The sequence below is a fragment of the Amblyomma americanum genome, chromosome 2 (genome assembly GCF_052857255.1).
Source record: "Amblyomma americanum isolate KBUSLIRL-KWMA chromosome 2, ASM5285725v1, whole genome shotgun sequence".
In the NCBI taxonomy this organism is placed as follows: domain Eukaryota; kingdom Metazoa; phylum Arthropoda; class Arachnida; order Ixodida; family Ixodidae; genus Amblyomma; species Amblyomma americanum.
The window spans coordinates 170,624,698-170,645,960 of NC_135498.1; the positions used below are offsets into that span (position 1 = coordinate 170,624,698).

The window sequence follows — 21,263 nt, forward strand, 5'->3', positions numbered from 1 at the left end:
GATGGACACCTCCACGTTTTTCGTTAGCTCTGATATGGGTCCAGTGAGTATGTGTTTGATATGCTTGGTTACAAAGATAGGCATTTAAAGAGTCTAAAATGTGATTATTTGTTTCGTAGCGACTTGTAACACGGGTGCGTCAAAGAAGTATAATTATGAGGCTCGGAGCAGTGGGAGGGTAGCGACGTGGACAAATCATGCGAGAACATCATTAGCAACAGCTTTGAAGCGCGGCTCGACCGCCTTGAAGTTATCGGGCTCAGTTCCGCTGCCTATTTTAGTGCCGGAGGATATCAAAGGAAAAGGATGTTTGGCGGCGATTAAAGAAAGCACCCGAAGCAACGGGAACTCCAGAAAGCGACTATTATGAGGTGATCCCTTATACTGGTCGCCTATTCCACCAGTTCGCGAAGTCAAGGGAATGCGCGGTTGAAAAAATGATTTTTTAACCCACAAAGACTTCAGAGCTGTGGTGGCGAGCCCTCACTCTAAAAAAATTAAAATTATTATCAAACTGAATCACTTCATGCGCTCCGTAGAATGCGCGGAATCGATTAAATGACACTGTCCGACTGAATTTCTGCAGGAAAAATGCCATCGAAAAACTGCCTGAAAATCCACTTCCGTGAGCACAGCAGTGACGTTCACGATTCAAGCAATGGGCTAGTGCTCTTTTTTATTATTCTTTTTTTTTTGACAGGGATTCTCGGTCTTCAGTGAGCAGTAAGTAATTACGTCCGGAATGACTATGGCTGTCATCGATCTGTCCAGAATACGTGAGAAAGTTGTGTTTAAGGTGCACTCTGGGCCACAAAGTGTCCCTGGCCGCAGCTGCTATATTTAAATCGGGAAATGATCCACAACAACGTAAAACGAGGACTAATGTTTTCGTCGAATACTGCTTGCCTTAAAGGTGAGCAGTCGCTTGGACGCCTCAAGGCACATTATTGTCCGCGTAACAAGATACACTGGCAATGTCTTTCGTGAGTGCTTTCATCCATTACATAATAAAAAAAGGAAACCGCGTTTGGGTCGCTCATTGAGAATCCTTGACAGCACGAAGTTGAAGCAGAGGTGAGTAGGAACCCTTAGTCCACTTATGGATGTTTCAGCAACAAGAATTGCGTTCGTTCCAGACGAAGATGAACCCTGTTGTTCAGTCATTGATCAGAGCACCGGATGTTCCCTCCCTCATCTTGTTCAATTATGCCCTCCATTCGCTGTGTGTATATTTATTTGCACACGCGATCTGAACACCGTCAAATCGTCGTATAAAAGGCGAAATATCCACGAACGAGGACACTACAAAGCATTGGTGAAACTTTAAAATCTTCCGTACAACCGGTTCATGCCAAGCCGGCTACATGAATCCAAGACTTTGTTTTTTAGAAAGATGCGTGCACGTATCGCGGTACATTTGGCACGGCTCTAGTATGTGCGCATTTTAGTTTGTTTGTTCTGCAAGCACAGGTGGGCTTAAGGGACGCTGATAATAATACATCTAATTCTGTACTTATTAAAAATTGATTCTACGGTTCTTTTGGGTGTGTTCATGTTTGGCAGCAAAATACGTATCTTTTGTTGAGAAAATTGCAGCCTAAAAGTTCACCTGCCAATACATTCAAATTCGTGGCGTCTACACTGAACATCCTTGATAATAATGGTCTACAGACTGACTTTTTGCCTTCCTATAAATATTTCATTTTGTCTATTCGTAGTCTAGGCGGCCAGTAGACAACAGTCTGCTAAAAGTCTATCGCCATAAATCTATAGATCGTGTATAGACAGTCTATACGATTTGTACTGCCTATACACTCTTCTATAAGATTTTTAGAAGTTTTTGTGGAGTTTATTCTCCAGATGTCTATGAAAAGCCAATAGACTGCCTAAGGAAACTTTTGTAAAGAAGCACTTCGTGATAATTATTATGACGTAAATGGCAGTGTAACCTAGCATTTGCAATAGGCCTGCAATGGCGACATCCGTACTTCATTTTATGCCCTTTTGTAGCTTATAAAACCTCTGTTTTCGCAAAAAATACACATTTGCTGTTAGAATGCTGCGATCTATTGATGCTGGTGAACTCAAGCTTGTTTGATTGTTCTCTTAAAACGCATAAAATGCATTGATTTGTTTACGTATACTTATATCAGAAGTCACTTAACAAAAGTATAATCGAGACCCTGAAAGCTGTTCTAACAACGTGCAGATATGAGGGTTTCGCAAAAATAGGAACCTTAAGCATCTGCGAGGATAGGAATTTTTCCTGAGCTATGCCCGCATCCTACTTAAAGAATCCTGCGATTCTGAAGATTTTTTTATACATTGGATAATACTTAGCGCCTGAAGGGATTATGTGCTGCGAGAACAACATTTACCCTCTGTCGTAGGATTTAGAAACTCTCCTCTAACAAAAGCATCTTCAGGCATCGTCAAGCTCTTTTGCGTCACTCTCAGGACACAAGACAGGTAAACTTAAACGATTTCACGCACCGTATGGTCCCCGTAAAGTTGCGAAGTTTCTCGCACGCCTACCTTTGCTTTCACGGAGGTAAGGCAGCGCGCTCCGAATCATGCAGAGGGGGCCGCGAAGATTAGTTGCCCATACGCGCTCGAAATCTTCCATGGGTGCCCCGTCTGTGCTTCCGTTCATGGCGATTGCGGCGTTGTTCACCTGCGGGGGAGGGAGGGGAGACGCCAGTGGGTGAACCAGCAACTAAGTGCTGTGGAAAGGGTCATACACGCTTGCTTGTATGGGACACGATTATAGAGGTGAAGCTACACTATTATCACTGACGCTCAATACACACACTGGGTGTTGGAACACGTTGTCTGCATGGTTATTTAAACTAGCCTAAAAGTAGCATTTAACATTAAAAATACCGCTTGTTAAGGCAACTGCTATCTAGTGCATATATTGAAGGGTGCTTAAGTTTTCAGATATTTCTGCGCACTGGGTGCGCTATTGATCGTCATTATTTGCTTGGCCGTTTCACTTACTGGCATGGTGTAAGGTGCACGAGTGAATTTCTAACTGGAATTTTAGTTTAGTTCCTTTATTTTTCGTTTGCATAAAAAGCATATCTTTATTTAAGAGTTTCCAGAGGTGAGGCCGCATAACTGGAGTATGACTTCAGCTTTCGTGGCCTTCGCATTCCGACAAATTCTGCGCGCACTGACTACAGCTTCCAACGCAAGTTCTTTGTAGACTGTCCTCTCTATTGCAAAAAAGGAAACGCTTCACCTTGCGTTGTTTTCTACAGTCGATGAATACTTGAATAATTGAGGTCAAGCAGCCTCGTTACCTTGTTCGATGCAGTGTTTCCAAAGCACTCTTGCGTGAACAAAACAACATAGCATGAAAACAATCCACACATTTGGTATCAAAAACCAATACTTGCTTTACAGACGATGCTTTCCCGATAACGTCTTTGCTGCTATGTCTTCGGTCGGGAGCAAACCCGTAGCCGGGATATTAAAGGGCTCGATACGAGCCACTAGTATCAGAAGCAGGAAAATTATACGATTTATAACTATATTAATCGTTTGTAGTAAAGGGTACATGGGAGTGCATGCGTACAAGTGCTAATTGAGTCACTGAAGCAGGCCTCAAAACTAGAAATATGAAAAATATTCCTACGATGTGTTCACATCAAGGGGAATGAGTACACGTAATGGCAAAGCTGAAGGAATGCTTGCAACTGCAAAAATTCACGATTTTTACAACGTTGTGTAAATATGGAGCTAACGTTGGGATGTTCGATTTGGTTTGTTGGGGTTTAACGTCCCAAAGCGACTCAGGCTTTGAGGGGCGCCATAGCGAAGGGCTCCGGAAATTTCGACCACCTGGGGTTCTTTAACGTGCACTGACATCGCACAGAACACGGGACTCTAGAATTTCACCTCCATCGAAATTCGACCGCCGCGGTCGGGATCGAACCCTCGTCTTTCGGGTCAGCAGCCGAGCGCCATAACCACTGAGCCACCGCGGCGGCTTTAACGTTGGGATGTCTTTCCTGTGTCTATTTTTTTTTCATGCACCCGGCTGTTCATGAAAGACCAAACATGCACCACGCAGGTTAGGTGAAAAGCTTTGACCTCTCCCCACCCCCGTCCTCTTAAGCACTGCTCTGTATTTGCTTAGTGTTGCTCCTACAAAAAGCTATTCATGCTAATTGGTACTTCTCGGTGCTCTATGAAGAGGGCCGCAATACAAATCGAATCTGCTCTACACTTTTACCCGCGAAACACTTGTTCTTACACGGCCACTCCAAAGGTGCCAATCGTTCACAACTTGTAAAGGCCGTCCCCAGATGATAAAAACTTCCATCCGGATTCACTTCCAGCACTTGCAGTCCCTTCTGAAGTACCGTCCTTTATCGCGTCCTTTCAAGTGGTTCACTGCCTTATATCCTTTCCCTTTAACCCCTCCCTGAAGTGCCTGGTTGTCTTCAGAGCAAATGGAAAAGCAGCTCGACCTAGTCAACCAAGTGCAAGATGTACTGAGCGTTTGAATTGAGAGTGAAATTGTTCTCTCTCTCTCTCCACCCTGGGCCGGCGTGTCAGGGTAAGCAATGCGTTAGCTCTACACCTGGCCATTTGTTTAACAGCATCACTCGAGTGTCGTACACACAGGCGTATCGGCCTGTGACAAAGCTAGGCGGTAAATCGGGCAAGACACACGAACGGGGGTCACGGGGGTCACGCTCACGCCGTTTTCAGCCTTCCTTGCCGCTGTTGTGATACTGTTAAAAAAATTCCCTGGTATACATGCCAGTTTATGACAATCTGCAAAGAGGGTAACACTTTGGCTCGTGCGTTGTCATAGTCGAGCGAAATGGCGGCCTGAGAAACCAATTGCTTATAAAACTGTTTTTACGCAAGGAAGTTATTTCAGGCGTATCCTTTTCCTTTTTATCTGTCCTTCACTTTCCTGGTGGTAGAGGACAAAATTGTAGCAGTAGTGAAACAGAGCGATAAACTCACAAGGACGTCGATTTTTCCAAAGTGCGCCACTGTCTTGTCCACCACAGCTGCGACGTCTTCTTCAACCGATACGTCACCGGGTACGACAAGCACCTGGATATGAAAAAAGATGGCCGAAACAAAAGAGGGGGTCGCTTCTCTCGGCCTTAATCTTGCCGTCACGATGCCTTGAGGCTATGCGAAGCATACCTCAATTTAGCGGAACATCCGGAAGCTCCAGCACATGCCCTCACTTGTGCTATCTCATTATCCGCGATTGGCTGTGCATGGCCCGTGCTTGCGACTGCACCACTTGAAGCACGTTGATACTATAGTTCTGCCCTGCTTACAGCTACGGGGGACGCGACAAGCACAGGTAAGTAGAGTCTGGTAGGTATGCTGCAGCATCACATTGGTGCAGGTGCACTTAATGTACTTAAACCTACAAGTTCAACCACTGTGAGAGGGAACAGAGGAGCGCGTGGCCTCCGCGCACCAGGCGCAGGCGCGGAAAGAGCAGCCTGCCATGCTTACGGGACATGCGCATTTGCCGCCGATACTCTTCGGCACATCGGGAACTGCGGCGTCTACGCGCCCACGTACTCTCTTTCATATCGCCTCTTACTGAACCTGCCCCAATGTCGACGTGGTCTCGCTGTCACTTCTTAAAAATAAACAGGAAGTTTTTCCTTCCTCTGGACGGTAAAAAAGAAGAAACCAGGAATTGTGCCGAATACCTTGTCTCGAGGCAGCCCCTGCTCGACGCAAGCCGCGGCCACTTCCTCCAGAGCCTCCTTGTTCCTGGCCGTCAGCGAGAGCCAGCAGCCCAGAGAGGCGAAGTGCACCGCCGTGCCATTGCCGATGCCCAACGAGGCACCTGACACGGAAGCAAACAGCTTTCTTCAGACAGCGATACAAGGAGTGCCCAGTAACCTCTTGTAACGTGTGCTTAATAATAATAATTGGTTTTTAGGGGAAAGGAAATGGCGCAGTATCTGTCTCATACATCGTTGGACACCTGAACCGCGCCATAAGGGAAGGGATAAGTAATGTGTGCTTTATGATGGAACCGGTATAACGAGTTCTGGGGCTTAGTACTGTCCGTCTGGTCCACCGTGGATTGTTCTCTTAACACTAATGCACACAACCACTGGACCACTGCGTTGTTTTTCTAAATATGTTTACACCCCTGAGCTCTGAAGGCAAAAATGCTGGACAAACGCGCGTTTCTATTCTTCGTAGTACAAGCAGAAAGCCGTCGCGTGACCACCATATTCGCATAGCTCGTGCCTGTGTCTCACTACGTCGAAATCAGGTTGAACGCGCGGTCGTAACAAGGCGGCACAATGCAGCTTGAAACGCCTCTCGAGAAAACATTCCTAAATGAAGAAACGGCACTCGTTGCGGCCCTCCCCAAACAGAAAAACAAGCTTCGAACATTACTCTGTCACTTAAGGTCAATTAATTATAAAGCAGAAGAAAAAACAACCATGCCGCTGGTAGGACACGAACCCACGACCTCCGTATGATGTGCAACTTGGTTTCGGTGGCTGTTGGCTTCCTTCATATGTATGTCAAACTAGCCCCTCATTTCCCTTCCGTTGTATGCTGCCAGACTTGGAGGCACAGGTAGCATAGAGAGTGCTTGCACAGCTCCCGCCCTTACCGTTAGATGACGTCCCACATCACACTCGCGGTAATACAGGACGTACTACGTCCACCGCTATGGACGAGGGTAATGCTAGTGAACACGCTCAAGTTTCGCCTACACGCAAACATTAATACTGCCGAAAGCAGAAGATTGGACAGCCGTTGCCGCAGCTCATTTGGAGAGCACTGGATGCGAAATTAATGAGTACATGGAGTCCGATCCCACCGGCGGCATGGTTTTCTTTTCCTTTATAACGAATTGTTTTAACTCACAGATAAATCACAGAATTATTCTTAATTGATCAAAACCGCAAAATAAAACAACAGAAACATTCTCCAGTGTAATTTGGTTGGTTTCGGTGGCTGTTGGCGGTGACTGTTGGCTCCCTTCATATATATATATATATATATATATATATATATATATATATATATATATATATATATATATATATATATATATATATATATATATATATATATATATATATATATATATATATATATATATATTTGGTTGCTAGAGGCAAAATGCAAACTTGAGAAAGGCTTCATTTAGCCATAGATTTATTTTGAGCCGACATTTCGGAGAGAGCCTGTCCCTGTCTGCATTTGATTCGGTTTATATGTTTACCATTCACGGCCGGGGCACGCGAGTGCACGCACCTCTATTTTTTATCTGTTGGACGATTCCGCCACCATCTGTTTCTGTGCACCATACCCGCTTAAATGTTCCCGCCATTGTCATTAACCCCCCGGATGTTTGTGGGATGATTGTCGGAACTCGGATGTTTGTCGACATTTTTTTTGTGTGTGTCTGGGTGTTTTCAGCCACAGTGCACGTGTGTTTAGTTAAGCTCACGGCGCCACTGATTCGGCCTTGCTTCTGGCTGCCGAACAGGTTCCAGATGACAGAAGTCTCCTGCCCTGTCTGCATTTTATTCTGTTTATTTGTTTACTCTATATGGTCGGGTAACGCGAGTGCATGCATCTCTTAACATTTATCTGTTGGACGATTCCGTCACCGTCTGTTCCTGTGCACCTTACTCGCCGCCGCTCTGTTGCCTCTAGGGGTGGCCATTATAAGAAGGAAGGAAGGAAGGAAGGCCTCAGACGTTGCTCACATTATCCCCTCCCGCTCCTCGTTTTTCTTCTTTTTTCTTTTCCCGGGCCAGCTCCCCGCGGCTCCGGGGTGGGCGGCGGGGGACAGCGCGTTTTTCTATTTTATTTTTATTTTTCTCTTTCTCTCTCTTTTTAGTATTCTTTTCTTTGTGCCCGTCTTCTTTCCAGCATCCGTTTTCTTGTTGTTTTCTTCATATGTCGTATATGTGTGCCAATGCCAACTCCCTAAGAGGAAGAATATCGCTGTAACTGCAGTCTTGAGAAAGGACAGGCTTTGTCAGGAACGTCGACTCAAAATAAATCTATGGCTAAATGAAGCGTTTCTCAACTTTGCATTTTGCCTCTAGCACCGAAATTCATTTAACTTTCTATACTTCATTTCTTCGATGGCTGCTAGCAACGCTTCTAAAACAGTTTGTTGGAAATTTCCTCTTCATCAGCCAAAATGGGCCGTGATTTGAGATTCACAGACTAAACACCTCTTCAACCACTTTGACGCTGCGAGTCGGTGCTCCCCGGCCTTCATTACCCAACCTAGAGCCAGGATCAACGACCTCAAGAATCTACTGGACTTTGTGCCTCCAAGTGTGATCGGTGTGATACTGCATTTGGGTACAAATGATCTCAGCAGCGACGACATCCGGACCACGATCGAAAGGTACGCAGAAGCCTTTAACATCATCCGCACAGAGCGACCCAAAATTCAAGTAACATATGCAACGCTGGTACTACCCCGCGCCCCAAACCGCCGGCGACGATCTAGTAACTGGCGATTCGTTGATAAATTCAATCGCCGGGCTGAGAGGTTCAACTGCCAGCTTGTTGAACTTTTTCGGCGAGAAACCAATGCGTTTTTCCTCAATCATTCTCTGGAGATCTATCCACCATCCAAGTGTCCTCGCAGCAGATGGTGTTAATCCAATTTTTGGTGGACATTCAAACTTGTCATGACACATTTATAACCCCCTCCTTGACTACCAGCGACATTTCCTGACAGAATGGCAAGACTACCTGCTGACAAGAGGTGATTACAGCCGTTTCCACGTGCAATTTCACACCCGAGTAGCTCGCACGTACTCAGAGGTTCTCAAGAGCCACCAGGAAGAATACATAACAGCCGGAGACCCACAGCTCCCGACCATCGCGGAGACGCAGCGACAGGTAGATGAGGGTAAAACACTGGTCATACAAGGGTGCCGTCCCAAAAAACCGCAAGAAAACCCAGGGCACTTCTCCGAGATGGGCAGTGCAAGATCAACCGTGACCCAACGTAGAGTTCTACTGCCGACACCAACGCGGCCACCAACTCTTCGCAAATTGGACAGTAGTGTTGTTCCCGCAATCCCGAAGTCGCCCAGGGACGCCACACGTGACAGCACCGCCGAGAGACCCACTTCAGCAACAGGCTTATCCGCTGGAACCCACCGGCAGCAACGTCCATCTAAGACCAACCGTGTGTATACCCCCCTCCCAGCACAACACCGAAATCTGGAGCGAGCGGCGCCAGCACTCCAGCAAGCCCAGGTGGAGCATCAGGCCATTCTAGTGCAGCGCAGCGTCAGCTGCCTTCCACTGTGGAGGGCCAGGTTGATACGATATCCAGCCGGAAAAAAGAACTTCCCAGCACCACCCCTCTTTCATGCTACGATCTCCGCAAGCGCTGCGGTACGGCCCAACGGGTTCGTTAGCAGTGACATTCAGGCCGCGTGACTACGCCGACACTCTCTCACTCATCCTACCGACAGCCTTCCTCAAATATCTCCAAATTTTTAAAATTAGGAAAAATTGTGGATAAACGAATTAAGCATGAATTACATATTCATAGCCTAAAGCCATATCTTCGAAAATCGTACCAAAAGGTTTACAAGTGTCGTTAACACCATCAATGGTTGACCTGTGCGAAGAGAAGGATAATTGGAATCGTATACTACAATCTGCCTCTTTGGCTCAGTGGTTAGGGCGCTCGACTACTGATCCGGAGTTCCCGGGTTCGAACCCGACTGCGGCGGCTGCGTTTTTATGGAGGAGAAACGCTAAGGCGCCCGTGTGCTGTGCGATGTCAGTGCACGTTAAAGATCCCCAGGTGGTCGAAATTATTCCGGAGCCCTCCACTACGGCACCTTCTTCTTCCTTTCCTCTTTCACTCCCCCCTTATCCCTTCCCTTACGGCGCGGTTCAGGTGTCCAACGATATATGAGACAGATACTGCGCCATTTCCTTTCCCCAAAAAACCAATTAAAACCAATTAAAAAAATTCTCTTGTAGCTACCATTGTCTGCTTTGAGAACGCGTTGGTGGCTCTGAGAATCGAAGAAAGTCGCGCTCATCAACAAATTACCCTTACCGCGCCGGAGGCCACAGAGCTTATGTTCTTTGAGGAAAAAAATAAGCGACTGAGGTACGCGAGACCAAACGCAAAAAATTCATTCGAGACGGAGTTCGACACCTCGCGTGGTCAACTTCAATAACAAGTGAAAAAGAATCAAGGACGGAGGCAGCTACAAATATTAACTCACAATTACAGTAAGCTCCAACAACAAAACCAAAAAAACGGCACAAACATCAACAGTTCAAAAAACACGCGTAGAACGATCTGGAATGAAGGCACCTACTAATAATAATCCTGCGGTTCCAAGCGCCGACTTTGCTTCCCAGCATATTATTAATCTATCAACCAGGGCCTTAACGACGGAGGAAAGATCCGTCCTCTCTCTCAAGGCCTTGCATTTTGCCCTACCACAGGGAAATACAACGAATTCTGGGTGTTAAACGATTTAGACAACTTTGCACGAATGTTGCGACTCCGGGAATGCTTTTTTGATCGGGCACGGGTTACCGCGGATAGCAGAGAATTCTTCGTTACTAACCACCACCACGCCGTCCAGAAGGACATAATTTACGCCTGCAAGAACCACACTCCAGGGAGGCTGAACTTGTCTAAAAACGAACGCGATGCATTGTAGGCCCTCAACAGAAGGACAGACATAATAATAAAGCGAGCGGACAAGGGAAGTGGTATAGTTGTCATGGACAGCGAAAAATACATTGAAGAAGGCTTGAGACAACTCTCTAACATTTGTTTCTATCAACGTCTTGAAGCAGACCCAAATCCACAATACCAAAATTTTGTAGCGGAGACTCTGGATCAACTTGCGAAGAATGGGGACATATTCCTACGGTTATCTAAAGCCCTCACCGCACCACACCCGTGGTCAGGCCGATTCTAGATGTTATCGAAAATCCACAAAAAGAATATTCCTGGCTGCCCTATAGTAACCGGCATCGGCACGATTACGGAACCAATTTCTAGTTACATTGACACACTAATTAGACATATTCCAACACACGCATCCTACATACGTGACATAAACTATTTCCTTCGCGCAATAGCAGCTTTCAAACTCCCACAAGGAGACTTTCTGGACACTAGGTATAGTCTCTATTTACACAAACATTCCTCATTCCGATGGCATCCAATCTCTGATCCAAGCGTATGAACAAAACAGAAAGGTTGAATCCCCTGCTCCACTTGTTTTAGAAATACTGGTGAAAATCGTACTCGAATATAACAACTTCGAATTTAACAATCAACACTATTTGCAAATTAATGGCACAGCCATGGGGGCAAGGATGGCCCCACCTGCGCCAATATCTTCATGCATAGTATTGAATCTAAATTTCTGAAAGATTGCCCCATTAAGCCCACCCTATACAAACCCTACTTGGATGACATCTTTTTAATATGGACTGACACGGAGCAAGAACTCATACGCTTTATTGAAAACTTCAACCTCGTCCACCCCAAGATATCTTTCACATACACGTACTCCAACCCCACAAATAACTTTCTAGATGTTGGGATTGCAGTAAACGAAAGCTCACTTACCGCAGCTGTATATAGAAAACCGATGGACCGCCAACAATACCTACACTTCCAAAGCTGCCATCCTCGTCACTCTAAAACAAGCATCCCATACTCTCAGGCACATTGATTTAAAAGAATATGTTCCCAAGACGAGGACTTCGTAAAAAATTCCAAACGCATTCGAGAAGTCCTCATTAAGCAGCGATACCCCCCGCCATTTTCGACGATGCCATTGAAAGGGCATCTAAACTTAACCGAGAGCAAATACTGGAGGGACGTCGATACAGCGAGGAAACAGATCATCGGACAAATCACGTACTTACCTTCACCAGTAACCTGCCTAACGTAAACAAAATTCTCAGAAAACATTTCAACGTTGTCGAGCAAAGCGAGCGCCTCATCAAAATTTTCACTGCTCCCCCTCACGCAGTCTACAGACGACCGAAAAACATTCAAAACATTCTAATACACTCAAAAACAAATAACCAGCCAGTTTCGGGGTGCCGGCCCCTGTGGAAAAAGTAGATGCCGGGTCTGCAAACACATACTAACATCAAGCTGTGCAGTAAGCACAGCTTCAGGCTTCAAATGGAAAATTAATGGCAACTGTGATTGTGATTCCCGCAACGTAATATACCTCCTAGAATGCAGTGTGTGCAGTATGCAGTACATTGGACAGACCGTCAACCCTCTACGAATTCACTTTAATAACCACCGCGCGCATATCTTATCTCTACCCAACCACCCCTTGTCAAAACACATTAATGAGAAAAAGCACCCATTAGACGCAATGAAGTTAACAGTCCTACAGATTGGGTTCCACAACACCCGCGAAAGAAAACAACGCGAGTCGTACTTTATTTACAAATTTGTAACAATTCTTCACGGCATTAATGAAAGTCCAGGTGTATTGTCCTTCATCCGCCTCTCTCAGGGCCAGTGGTGACCTTACGAGTGCCAGATTGACATGCCTCGGTCGTTTCTCGCCAGCGGCATCTTCTTCAAGCTCACACAAATTTCTTCATCCCCACGCCTATCTTGCACCTTACCCACTTAAATGCTCCCGCCATTGTCATTAACCCCCCACACGACACTTGCCCGAAAATAATGTTTGTCCACATTTTTCTATTGTGTGTATGGGTGTTTTCAGCCACAGTGCACGTGTGTTTAGTTAAGCTCACGGCGCCGCTGATTCGGCCTTGTTTCTGGCTGCCGAAGAGGTTCCAGATGACAGAAGTCTCCTGCCCTGTTTGCATTTTATTCTGTTTATTTGTTCACTCTATATGGCCGGGGCACGCGAGTGCACGCATTTTTAATTTTTATCTGTTGGACGATTCCGCCACCGTCTGTTCCTGTGCACCTTACCCACTTAAATGCTCCCGCCATTGTCATTAACCCCCCACACGACACTTGCCCGAAAATAATGTTTGTCCACATTTTTCTATTGTGTGTATGGGTGTTTTCAGCCACAGTGCACGTGTGGTTAGTTAAGCTCACGGCGCCGCTGATTCGGCCTTGCTTCTGGCTGCCGAAGAGGTTGCAGATGACGGAAGTCTCCTGCCCTGTCTGCATTTTATTCTGTTTATTTGTTTACTCTATAAGGCCGGGGCACGCGAGTGCACGCATTTTTAATTTTTATCTGTTGGACGATTCCGCCACCGTCTGTTTCTGTGCACCTTACGCGCCGCTGCTCTGTTGCATTGAGGGGTGGCTATTATGCCCTCCCGCTCCTTGTTTTTGTTTTTTCTTTTCCCTGGCCGGCTCCCCGGGGCTGCGGGGTGGGCGGCGGGGGACAGCGCGTTTTTCGATTTTATTTTTATTTTGTTTTCTCTCTCTCTTCTAGTATTCTCTCCTTTGTGGCCATCTTCTTTCCAGCATCCGTTTTCTTGTTGTTTTGTCCGTATATCGTACATGTGTGTCAATGCTAGCTCCTTAACAAGATGAAGATCGCTGTAACTGCAGTCTTGAGAAAGGACAGGCTCTGTCGGAAACATCGACTCAAAATAAATCTATGGCTTCAGGGAAAAAGACTTCTTGGCACGGTCAGTAGTAGTGAATAAACAGAGACCAACGTTTGAAAACCATGTAATTTGACGTTTCGGCCGTGGAACGGCGTTCCACGGCCGAAACGTCAAATGACATTGTTTTTAAACGTTGGTCTGTTTATTCACTATATATGTTTATGGTTGAGCATCCGCCTCATATGCGGGAGGTGCGTATGTGCAGGAGGACATAATAAGGTCATTGTATTAAGGATAAGTAATCAGAGTGCAGAAGAAAAAACAACCACAATTTGAAGGTGTAAACCTACCAACAGGCCCACCTGCTAGTCTTTATGCCGGAGAGGTACAGTTACACATCCTCGTTCGGGAGCCGTTCTGGAGCACCGGAGTTTGCGAGCAATGGGTTGTGCCAGGAGTGTGCAGACTAACGTAAAGAGACACAGCAGTGCATATCTTTAACCAAAGTCAATTAACACACACGATTTGGAATGGTCACACTGCAAGAAGTTCAAAATCAACGTCGAAGCATTCATTATTTTTAAAGCGCAAGGCATCACATAAAAAATATTTGGACTGGAACACGCGGATGAACGAACACGCGAGACAAGTTTAAAATTCACACGAGCAGAGAACGAGCTAGTTGCCTCTTGTGTGCCTACTGCGCGGCGCTTCCCGGTGAAATTAGGGCACGTGGAGGAACACGTTGAGGACAGATATTTCTGTCTGGCCTAGGCACTCAGTGGGAACGGCATACAAAGGTACCAAACCCTCTGTAACACCGTACCGTTGCAATGTGATAATAGCAGAGCTGTTCTCACTTTGACACTTTCCTAAGGATCACAAGTTTTTTGGGTTCTGTGCACTCTTCCTCTCGAAACAACGCGTCTTTCCGAAGGCAGCAGCGCCAAACCCGCACGACTGCAACTGTGGCCGCTAAGGAAAAAAACAAGCGCGCACACTTAGACGACGAGAATGTAGCACGAGGATAAAAAGAAACCAAGCACTTGAAGTAAACGCTGATAAAAGGCGAGGAGCTGCACGCACTGAATTCTTGAGGTGACGAGACAGGCCGCCCATGGTCGGCGGCTGCGGCCAGCTATCGGCAAGCAAGCCGCAGAATAGTCAAGGTGGATGACGGAGAGTCGCTGGCCGCTGATCTGAGGGAACGCGAACATGTATATATTATTTTATAAAAAAGCGATGTATTTTCCAAACAAATGCGTGCAATTAAAATTCGTAAAACGAATAATTAAAATTGTGCTTTAAGCGGTTATAAATTATAGATATGTAACCAATTACTTTTCTCTTATTTGTGTTTGTCCGCGCACTTAATTTTGGCCCTTCGTTTCCGCAGATTTACTGCTGTCTCTGGTGTTTGGTTCTAGCCCGCATTCGACCTCCGCCGTCGCGACTTATGTAAAACGACCTTGGGCGTTTCTTGTGATCTCGTGACTTCGTTGCGCGCGGCTGCTCGCCTTCTATCAGAGTTTATCTCAAGTGCTTGGTTTATTTTTTCCCTCGTGCTGCGTTCTCGTCGTCTAAGTGTGCGCGCTTTTTTCTGTCATACCAGCCAAAACGCCAGTCGTACGATTCTGACGCTGCAGCTTCTCGAGAAGACGCTGTGCTTCGAGGCGAAGAGTGCTCCGTAGGAAAGTGTGCAAGCGGGAACTACTCCGCTGACATCATACTGCAACGGTACGGTGTAAGCTTCGCTGTGGTATGCCGATGGCATCTACAAGCCAAAAAAGTGTCTAGCGTCTATCTGGGAGGTGTCAGATGTGACTTTCGGGTGAGCGCTTGGTGTAGTTGGCCCAAAAGCAGGTGCCACGTACAGAATTCTGTTAAATTCCTGGCACCTGTAGGACAGAAGGATTGCACTTTGTGTTACCTGTACTAAGTGAAATAATACATGAGAATCATTTGCGTCCGTAGTGAAGAAAGGCTGCGATCAAATTCCATTTGGCAGTGATTTGAAGAATACATATTATTTATATCCATCTAAATATTGAACAACGCTTTGGGAATGGAGAAATCTATTGCCCTATCGTTTGCAAACACGACGTGAATGCTGGCTTGAACGTTTACGCTGCGCACGTTACTAAGCATTAAAAATTGCAACTGAAAAGGATTTTGTACACATTGAGTTGTGTATGTGTTATGTTGATGCGATACTTCCCTTTTATCTTGGTTTAGTAATATATATCAGAGAAGAGTGTGTTGTAAGTCACATCTCACGGCTCTTTACAAAATCTCAGATGCTCAGGTGCTATTCCTCTTTGTGCGTTAGGCACCGAGCAGTCTGTAATGAGGTCATAAGCTTTATTAAAATCTTTCTTGGTAGTCATGTGGTTGCTTGAACGTTTCCTGCGACTGCAAACTCGCTATTCGTGTTTGCTCACTTTCCCCTACGCCCCCTTGCTTTCACATTTTGTGAGAGTGCTTTATTGCACGATTCATATGGTCTGCGTCGCTCATGATTGTATTGGTGAAAGTGTCTATCCTCCATATGTTCTGAAAGGTAGCCGTAATTTCACTTGGAAAGTGCAGCGCTATTTACAGCTCTCTTAAGCCGCTTCGGCACAGCAGGCATCTAGCTTAGTTTCTGCAAATGACACTTGTCTAGTGGCTTAGGGCAGCCACTTATTATTGCGTCACTATTAATAGTCTGTCTGTGTTGTAGTTTCCAATGAATAAGTGGAGTTTTATAAAAATATTTGCACTGTTGTCTCTTCGTGTCAGATAAACTCCATCGACACAATGCGGTCAAAACGCATTTCTCGTAAACTTGGGTGCGGAAAAGAGATCCCAAAGAAGCAGCTGTATATAGACCTAATTATGCACCTCTCCCACATTAAGACGAACAGCTTACACTTCAAGCGTGTCATAAGGAACCTCGAGGCGTTCTAATAATATTTTTACACCCCAAAAAAACAAGTGTTTACGATGTTACAGTTTTTTTTTTCGTTTTTCAGTTGCATCACAGCTTAGTTCGCCTCACCCTCTCTGGCACCACACCATAAGACGACGTTTTTAACGTATGGGCTTCAATGCAAGCAGCGATAACACAAAATCTACCTTGGTACATGCTCTAGTCTGCCACATTTTAGCAGACGTTACCGTCGGCACGTTCCATTGGCAACTGCAGTAAGCGGCCCAAACGCTTTCTGGGATCCGCAGCTTCCGCACGAAGAAAGCGAAGGCGCGTGTTCCTTTCAAGAACCGAGAGACTGTGGGCGTGTGGGTTCCTTTTGGGATGGCCGCGATTGTGAAATATTTTGTCCCGATGCCGCTGTAAGCCTGTGGAGGAAACCTAACTCCTCATCTCGGGAGTGGATGGGTACTCCAACCAACCAAGCTATCTCCCCTCACCCCTGCTTCTTGCTGGAGTCCCTATAAGCAGCACTTACCTGTGATCAAGGCGACCTTTCCCTTTAGGTCCGGCATGCCCCAAGCCCGCTTGAGTCCTTGTACGCCTTGGTCCCCCAAAGACACGCAGCGAAATGCGCGACTAGCACAGCCGGCCGACGCCAGCGGTTCCTCATAAAACGTACCCGACTCCCCCTGCTAAAACTTGCTGCAGTGCATTACCTTATCTCGCTTTGATGATATTCCCGGCATGCGCGCATGCGTTTACATCGCCACTCTGATACCGTACGCTTTGCTCGCTATCACGGCCAGGCGGGCTGTGGGTTTCTGCAGCGCTTTGCATAAGTGTGCATCGGTGCTGCACGCTCCAAAGCGCCCCACGTGTGCTTGATCTTCACACCGTGTCAAAATTTCCCCTTTCGTTCAGGCGGCGAACTGGAAGCCTGTCGGGCAGCCGTGCTAGTTTTGGGGAGCCAGGTGCATTTAACGGATTAAAGGGTTCAGAGTAATGCCTCTCCTCTCCTAAGCAGCCGCCCTTGCTCCTCTAACGGACGAAATGCGTCAACATGTGTGTCGTGCGCAGACTCAGCAGACTAACTGCTGTGAAAGAACCTAACGGAAAGATGAGCCACGCCGTTTTATCTCCTTTAACAAGACCTAAAGTGGGGGTATTTTTTGCCGCAGTAGGAAAGAGCGAGCCAACGCCTATGCGCTCTTAACGTGTGCAATGCTTCAAGGTCGGTTGTTTTTTTAACAGCTTGTTAAAAACATGATTTTCACAGCCTTTATGGGTAACCGAACATTGTTTCCACTGTAAAAAAAAAAAAACAAGCTCCAGAGCCTATCTTTTACTTATTTTATCTTAACTCTCACGCTATCGCGGCGAGATGCACCGCTTGCCAGTTTTGCAGCAGCTAGCTTTAGATTTCTAGAAGCCTCCCAATCAATTCTTTGTGCTGACCAAACCCAATAGTCATGGCCGTATCTCGCAAACGGCCCTTGTGCCATTCAAGTTGAATCATTATTTTTTTTACAATAAGCGCTAAACCTAGGTCGGGCAGTAGTCAAACTGTACATAATAAACGTTGACATCACCTGTCAACAGGAACCTCCGCTGCAGCGTCTGCAGTTCTAATTTAGTGTTTAAGAGCTTCACGACGGGTGTGTGATGTGATGTGACGATCTTCATTAAGACCGCTTCAACGGCGACGCCCTCGCGTAGTGCCCAGGAAACAACACAGTCCTGTAGCTCTCCCCAGAATACGGTCTCTGATTGGGTCACAATGTAGCTGCAAATGTCCCACTTTTGGTATCGACGTAGTCGTCAGAAAAAAAAAGTAGATATAATTTGTGTACCTCGGAGCTCGGTTCCACCACGAAGATATAGATCACTGACCGAACCGAAATCCTGCAGACACCCGCGTTAACTGTCGATTTCGAGGGAGCTGTAGGAACACTTCACTCTACAAAAAGAACGTTCATTTGCATTTGTGTTTCTTCTGAGAAGGAAAATGCATTTGTAGCTCGGTTATCACCAGAGCTAAACTGATCATATATTTAAGCGCAAGCGGCTTTCACCAACCGCTCACCAAATAAAGCCCAGAACCAGGCCAAGGGTTAGTTTGCACCCATTTTCGAAAAACTGGTGGGTAACCGGCGGCAGCGCAGATGCTACGGCGAGAGCCGGAGTAGGCGCTTCTCCATGAATGTCACGACTGTTCTTTTTGTATTAAAAATTGAATGTATTACAGTGCAATGATGCTCTATGTCCATGAACTATTTCCGAAGTCCTAATGCGGTGATATCAAAACCATCTGAGAAGAAAATACGCCAATGCAACAAAGCACTAGAAAGCAAGCCTGATCCTGCCTCTGAGAGGGAGCGTCAGTCCAGTGAGTACTCTGTCTGATTCCAAACTTTCCTAAGAGGAACAATGGTTTGGCTGCAACAGTATTTTGATGAAACAAAAGAATCACCATGCAAGTTCTCTATACGCTATGCGCTACAATAAGAACATGGCTAGGGATTCATCAAATATTGTACAGCTGTAAGGTAATGCACGGGATGACAGGTAAAATTGGAATATTCAACGTCCGCTTCAGGACATCCGGAAACAGTGCTGTGCCTAAGCATTTGGTGAATCAACGGTCAATTTTTTTACAGAGAAGCTGTATACCTCTATCGTCCAAGGAAATTTTCGTGCCGTTCGCGTCGTCAGCAAAAACCGCAAGGCTAAAAATTGAATGCTACTTAGAGTGGAAAAGTACCCAACAGCATAGAAATAGTATCTCATACTGACCAAAAAGCAGTTGTAATGTAAAAAAATAAAAGAACAGAAATAAAAAGTTCGAAAATAACATTATAAATTAAAATACATAAAGAATTAAAATATAAAATAAATATTTAAAGAAATAAAAACAAATAAAAATGTATAAATGCTAAATCTACTTTGAAAACAGGCATACAGGATATAGCTCAGTACTCATTTTCATTAAGAAAAACAAAACAAGCATCAAAACCACGTGATGCGTCATAAGACGCGCGTGAGAAATGGGAACACCGTTTCAGCAATGCAACTCAACCAACCACCATTCATGGTTCATGCACTCATTTAACCATAGCAAAGAATATTTCTACAGTTAAAACTGAAAATCTCAGTGTATATCGTACTGATCATAAAGCAGTCGTGAATGTCGTTGTGAAGTAATAAAGGGTCATATAAATACATTTCACTTGTCTCTGGTTTCGATCTTTGCAGAGCCACGCGTGTGAATATTCAATATGGGTACTTGGGTGTCGTTTTACAGCTTCGCTGTCCAACCAGCTTCACAGCATAGATTAGAGCCGCAATTTTTTATGGGCCATCACAGATACGTTCATTTATCGAAGATGCAAGAATTAATGGCTTCCGAAGCCATGCCTTCACCAGGAAATTTCGAAGTGCGTAGCTCTTACAAGAAAATCTTTGCGCACGTGAGAGGCATTTTACGTACCCTTGAAATAAGACATGCACACGCAGTACAAAGTGTACCGAGCAGCGCAATTGCGGAGGGATGAGCAAAGAAGCCAACTATTTCTAAACCCGCCGCGGAGGCTCAGTGCTTATGGCGCTCGGTCGCTGACCCGAAAGACGCGGGCGCGATCCCGGCCCCGGCGGTCGCATTTCAGTGGAGGCGAAATCCTAGAGGCCTGTGTGCTGTGCGATGTCAGTGCACGATAAAGAACCCCAGGCGGTCGAAATTTCCGGAGCTCTTCACTACGGCGTCCCTCATAGCCTGAGTCGCTCTGGGACGTTAAGCCCCCATAAACCATATATGTTTCTACAGCCGCTTCCACGATAACGTAAACAAGAACTCAGCAGAAAATGAAATCACTAAGAAAGGAACTAAAAACACCTCATGTTAACCCTCATAAACATGTACGATATGAAGCATTAAAACCCACTTATGATGGGTAAACAAAAACGGGCCTGACTTTCTACGGCCTTTTTTCTGTCACGTTTACGATTCACTAATTTGCCCAACTTCAAACTATTACCAGGGCCTGTTTGGTTCGTTCCTCGAGACACCATTGGTACGAGACCGAACACGAGTAGCCCGAAAGTGTTACGCCTCAAACTTTTGATGGCAGCACTTAAGAGTAGCACATTCTGCTCTGGGTACGAGCCAGTAAGTTTTCATTTCAAGTTTTCTTGTTTTTCACTTCAAACTATGTGAAGTTAACGAACTTATGCTTGTTTAAAGTTGGCTTGCATGTAACCATCCAGACATGCGACATTTAGAATTGTACGATGAAATTGAGGTCTGAGTCAGTGACAATAGGCATGACCTCTCGGAAGTCCTAAGTACGATAAGGACGGCTAGCAAGGTCCGCATGCAAAGAAGGGAGTTGTAAGCCAGCCTATCGGTAAGCATACGGGGAAGGGAGGTAAGAATTACTGCTGACAGGTGCCGTAGCAACACCTCGACCCTGGGCCGATATAACTATTTTTGCGGAGGCCACGGCTTTTGCTCCCATTGCGGACACACTCACTTGAAAGGCTTGCCCAAATCGCTGCATAGTTGACGCCGGAGCTGTTGCTGAAATCGAAGCCCTTCAGTCCAGAATGTATTATACACGGGTAGAGAAGGCTTCTCACAAGCCTGCCACTTAGATTCGAAACAACATGGGCTTGGAACAAGAAACTCGCGAGACGCCTTTGACTCCTAGGCCGTTGGCATAACGGTACGCGCCGTTTTTGTAACCAATATTTACACTGTAATCCGCGCCACTAAAACGGATTGCGCGGGTGC

General features: G+C 45.9%; 2 protein-coding genes across 4 annotated transcripts in view; one reads left to right on the top strand and one right to left on the bottom strand.

Moving 5' to 3' along the window:
- Positions 1-17,267, bottom strand: part of LOC144121989 (meso-2,3-butanediol dehydrogenase-like) — a 53,771-nt gene extending 36,504 nt beyond the window's left edge. Inside the window, exons 1-4 of one of the 3 annotated variants that reach the window (XM_077655469.1) lie at positions 17,013-17,267; positions 5,703-5,842; positions 4,987-5,079; positions 2,494-2,674 (exon numbers count right to left, since the gene is read on the bottom strand). In XM_077655469.1, the coding sequence (XP_077511595.1) occupies positions 2,494-2,674; positions 4,987-5,079; positions 5,703-5,842; positions 17,013-17,049 (451 nt within the window). In that variant the 5' untranslated portion in view covers positions 17,050-17,267. The remainder of the gene's footprint in view (positions 1-2,493; positions 2,675-4,986; positions 5,080-5,702; positions 5,843-17,012) is intronic. The other 2 variants (XM_077655468.1, XM_077655470.1) reach the window with 2 other exon arrangements.
- LOC144121990 (uncharacterized) overlaps positions 15,294-21,263 on the top strand; it is a 29,909-nt gene continuing 23,939 nt past the window's right edge. The window contains exon 1 of the mRNA XM_077655471.1: positions 15,294-15,300. The gene's annotated coding sequence lies outside the window, so the exon portion shown is untranslated. The remainder of the gene's footprint in view (positions 15,301-21,263) is intronic.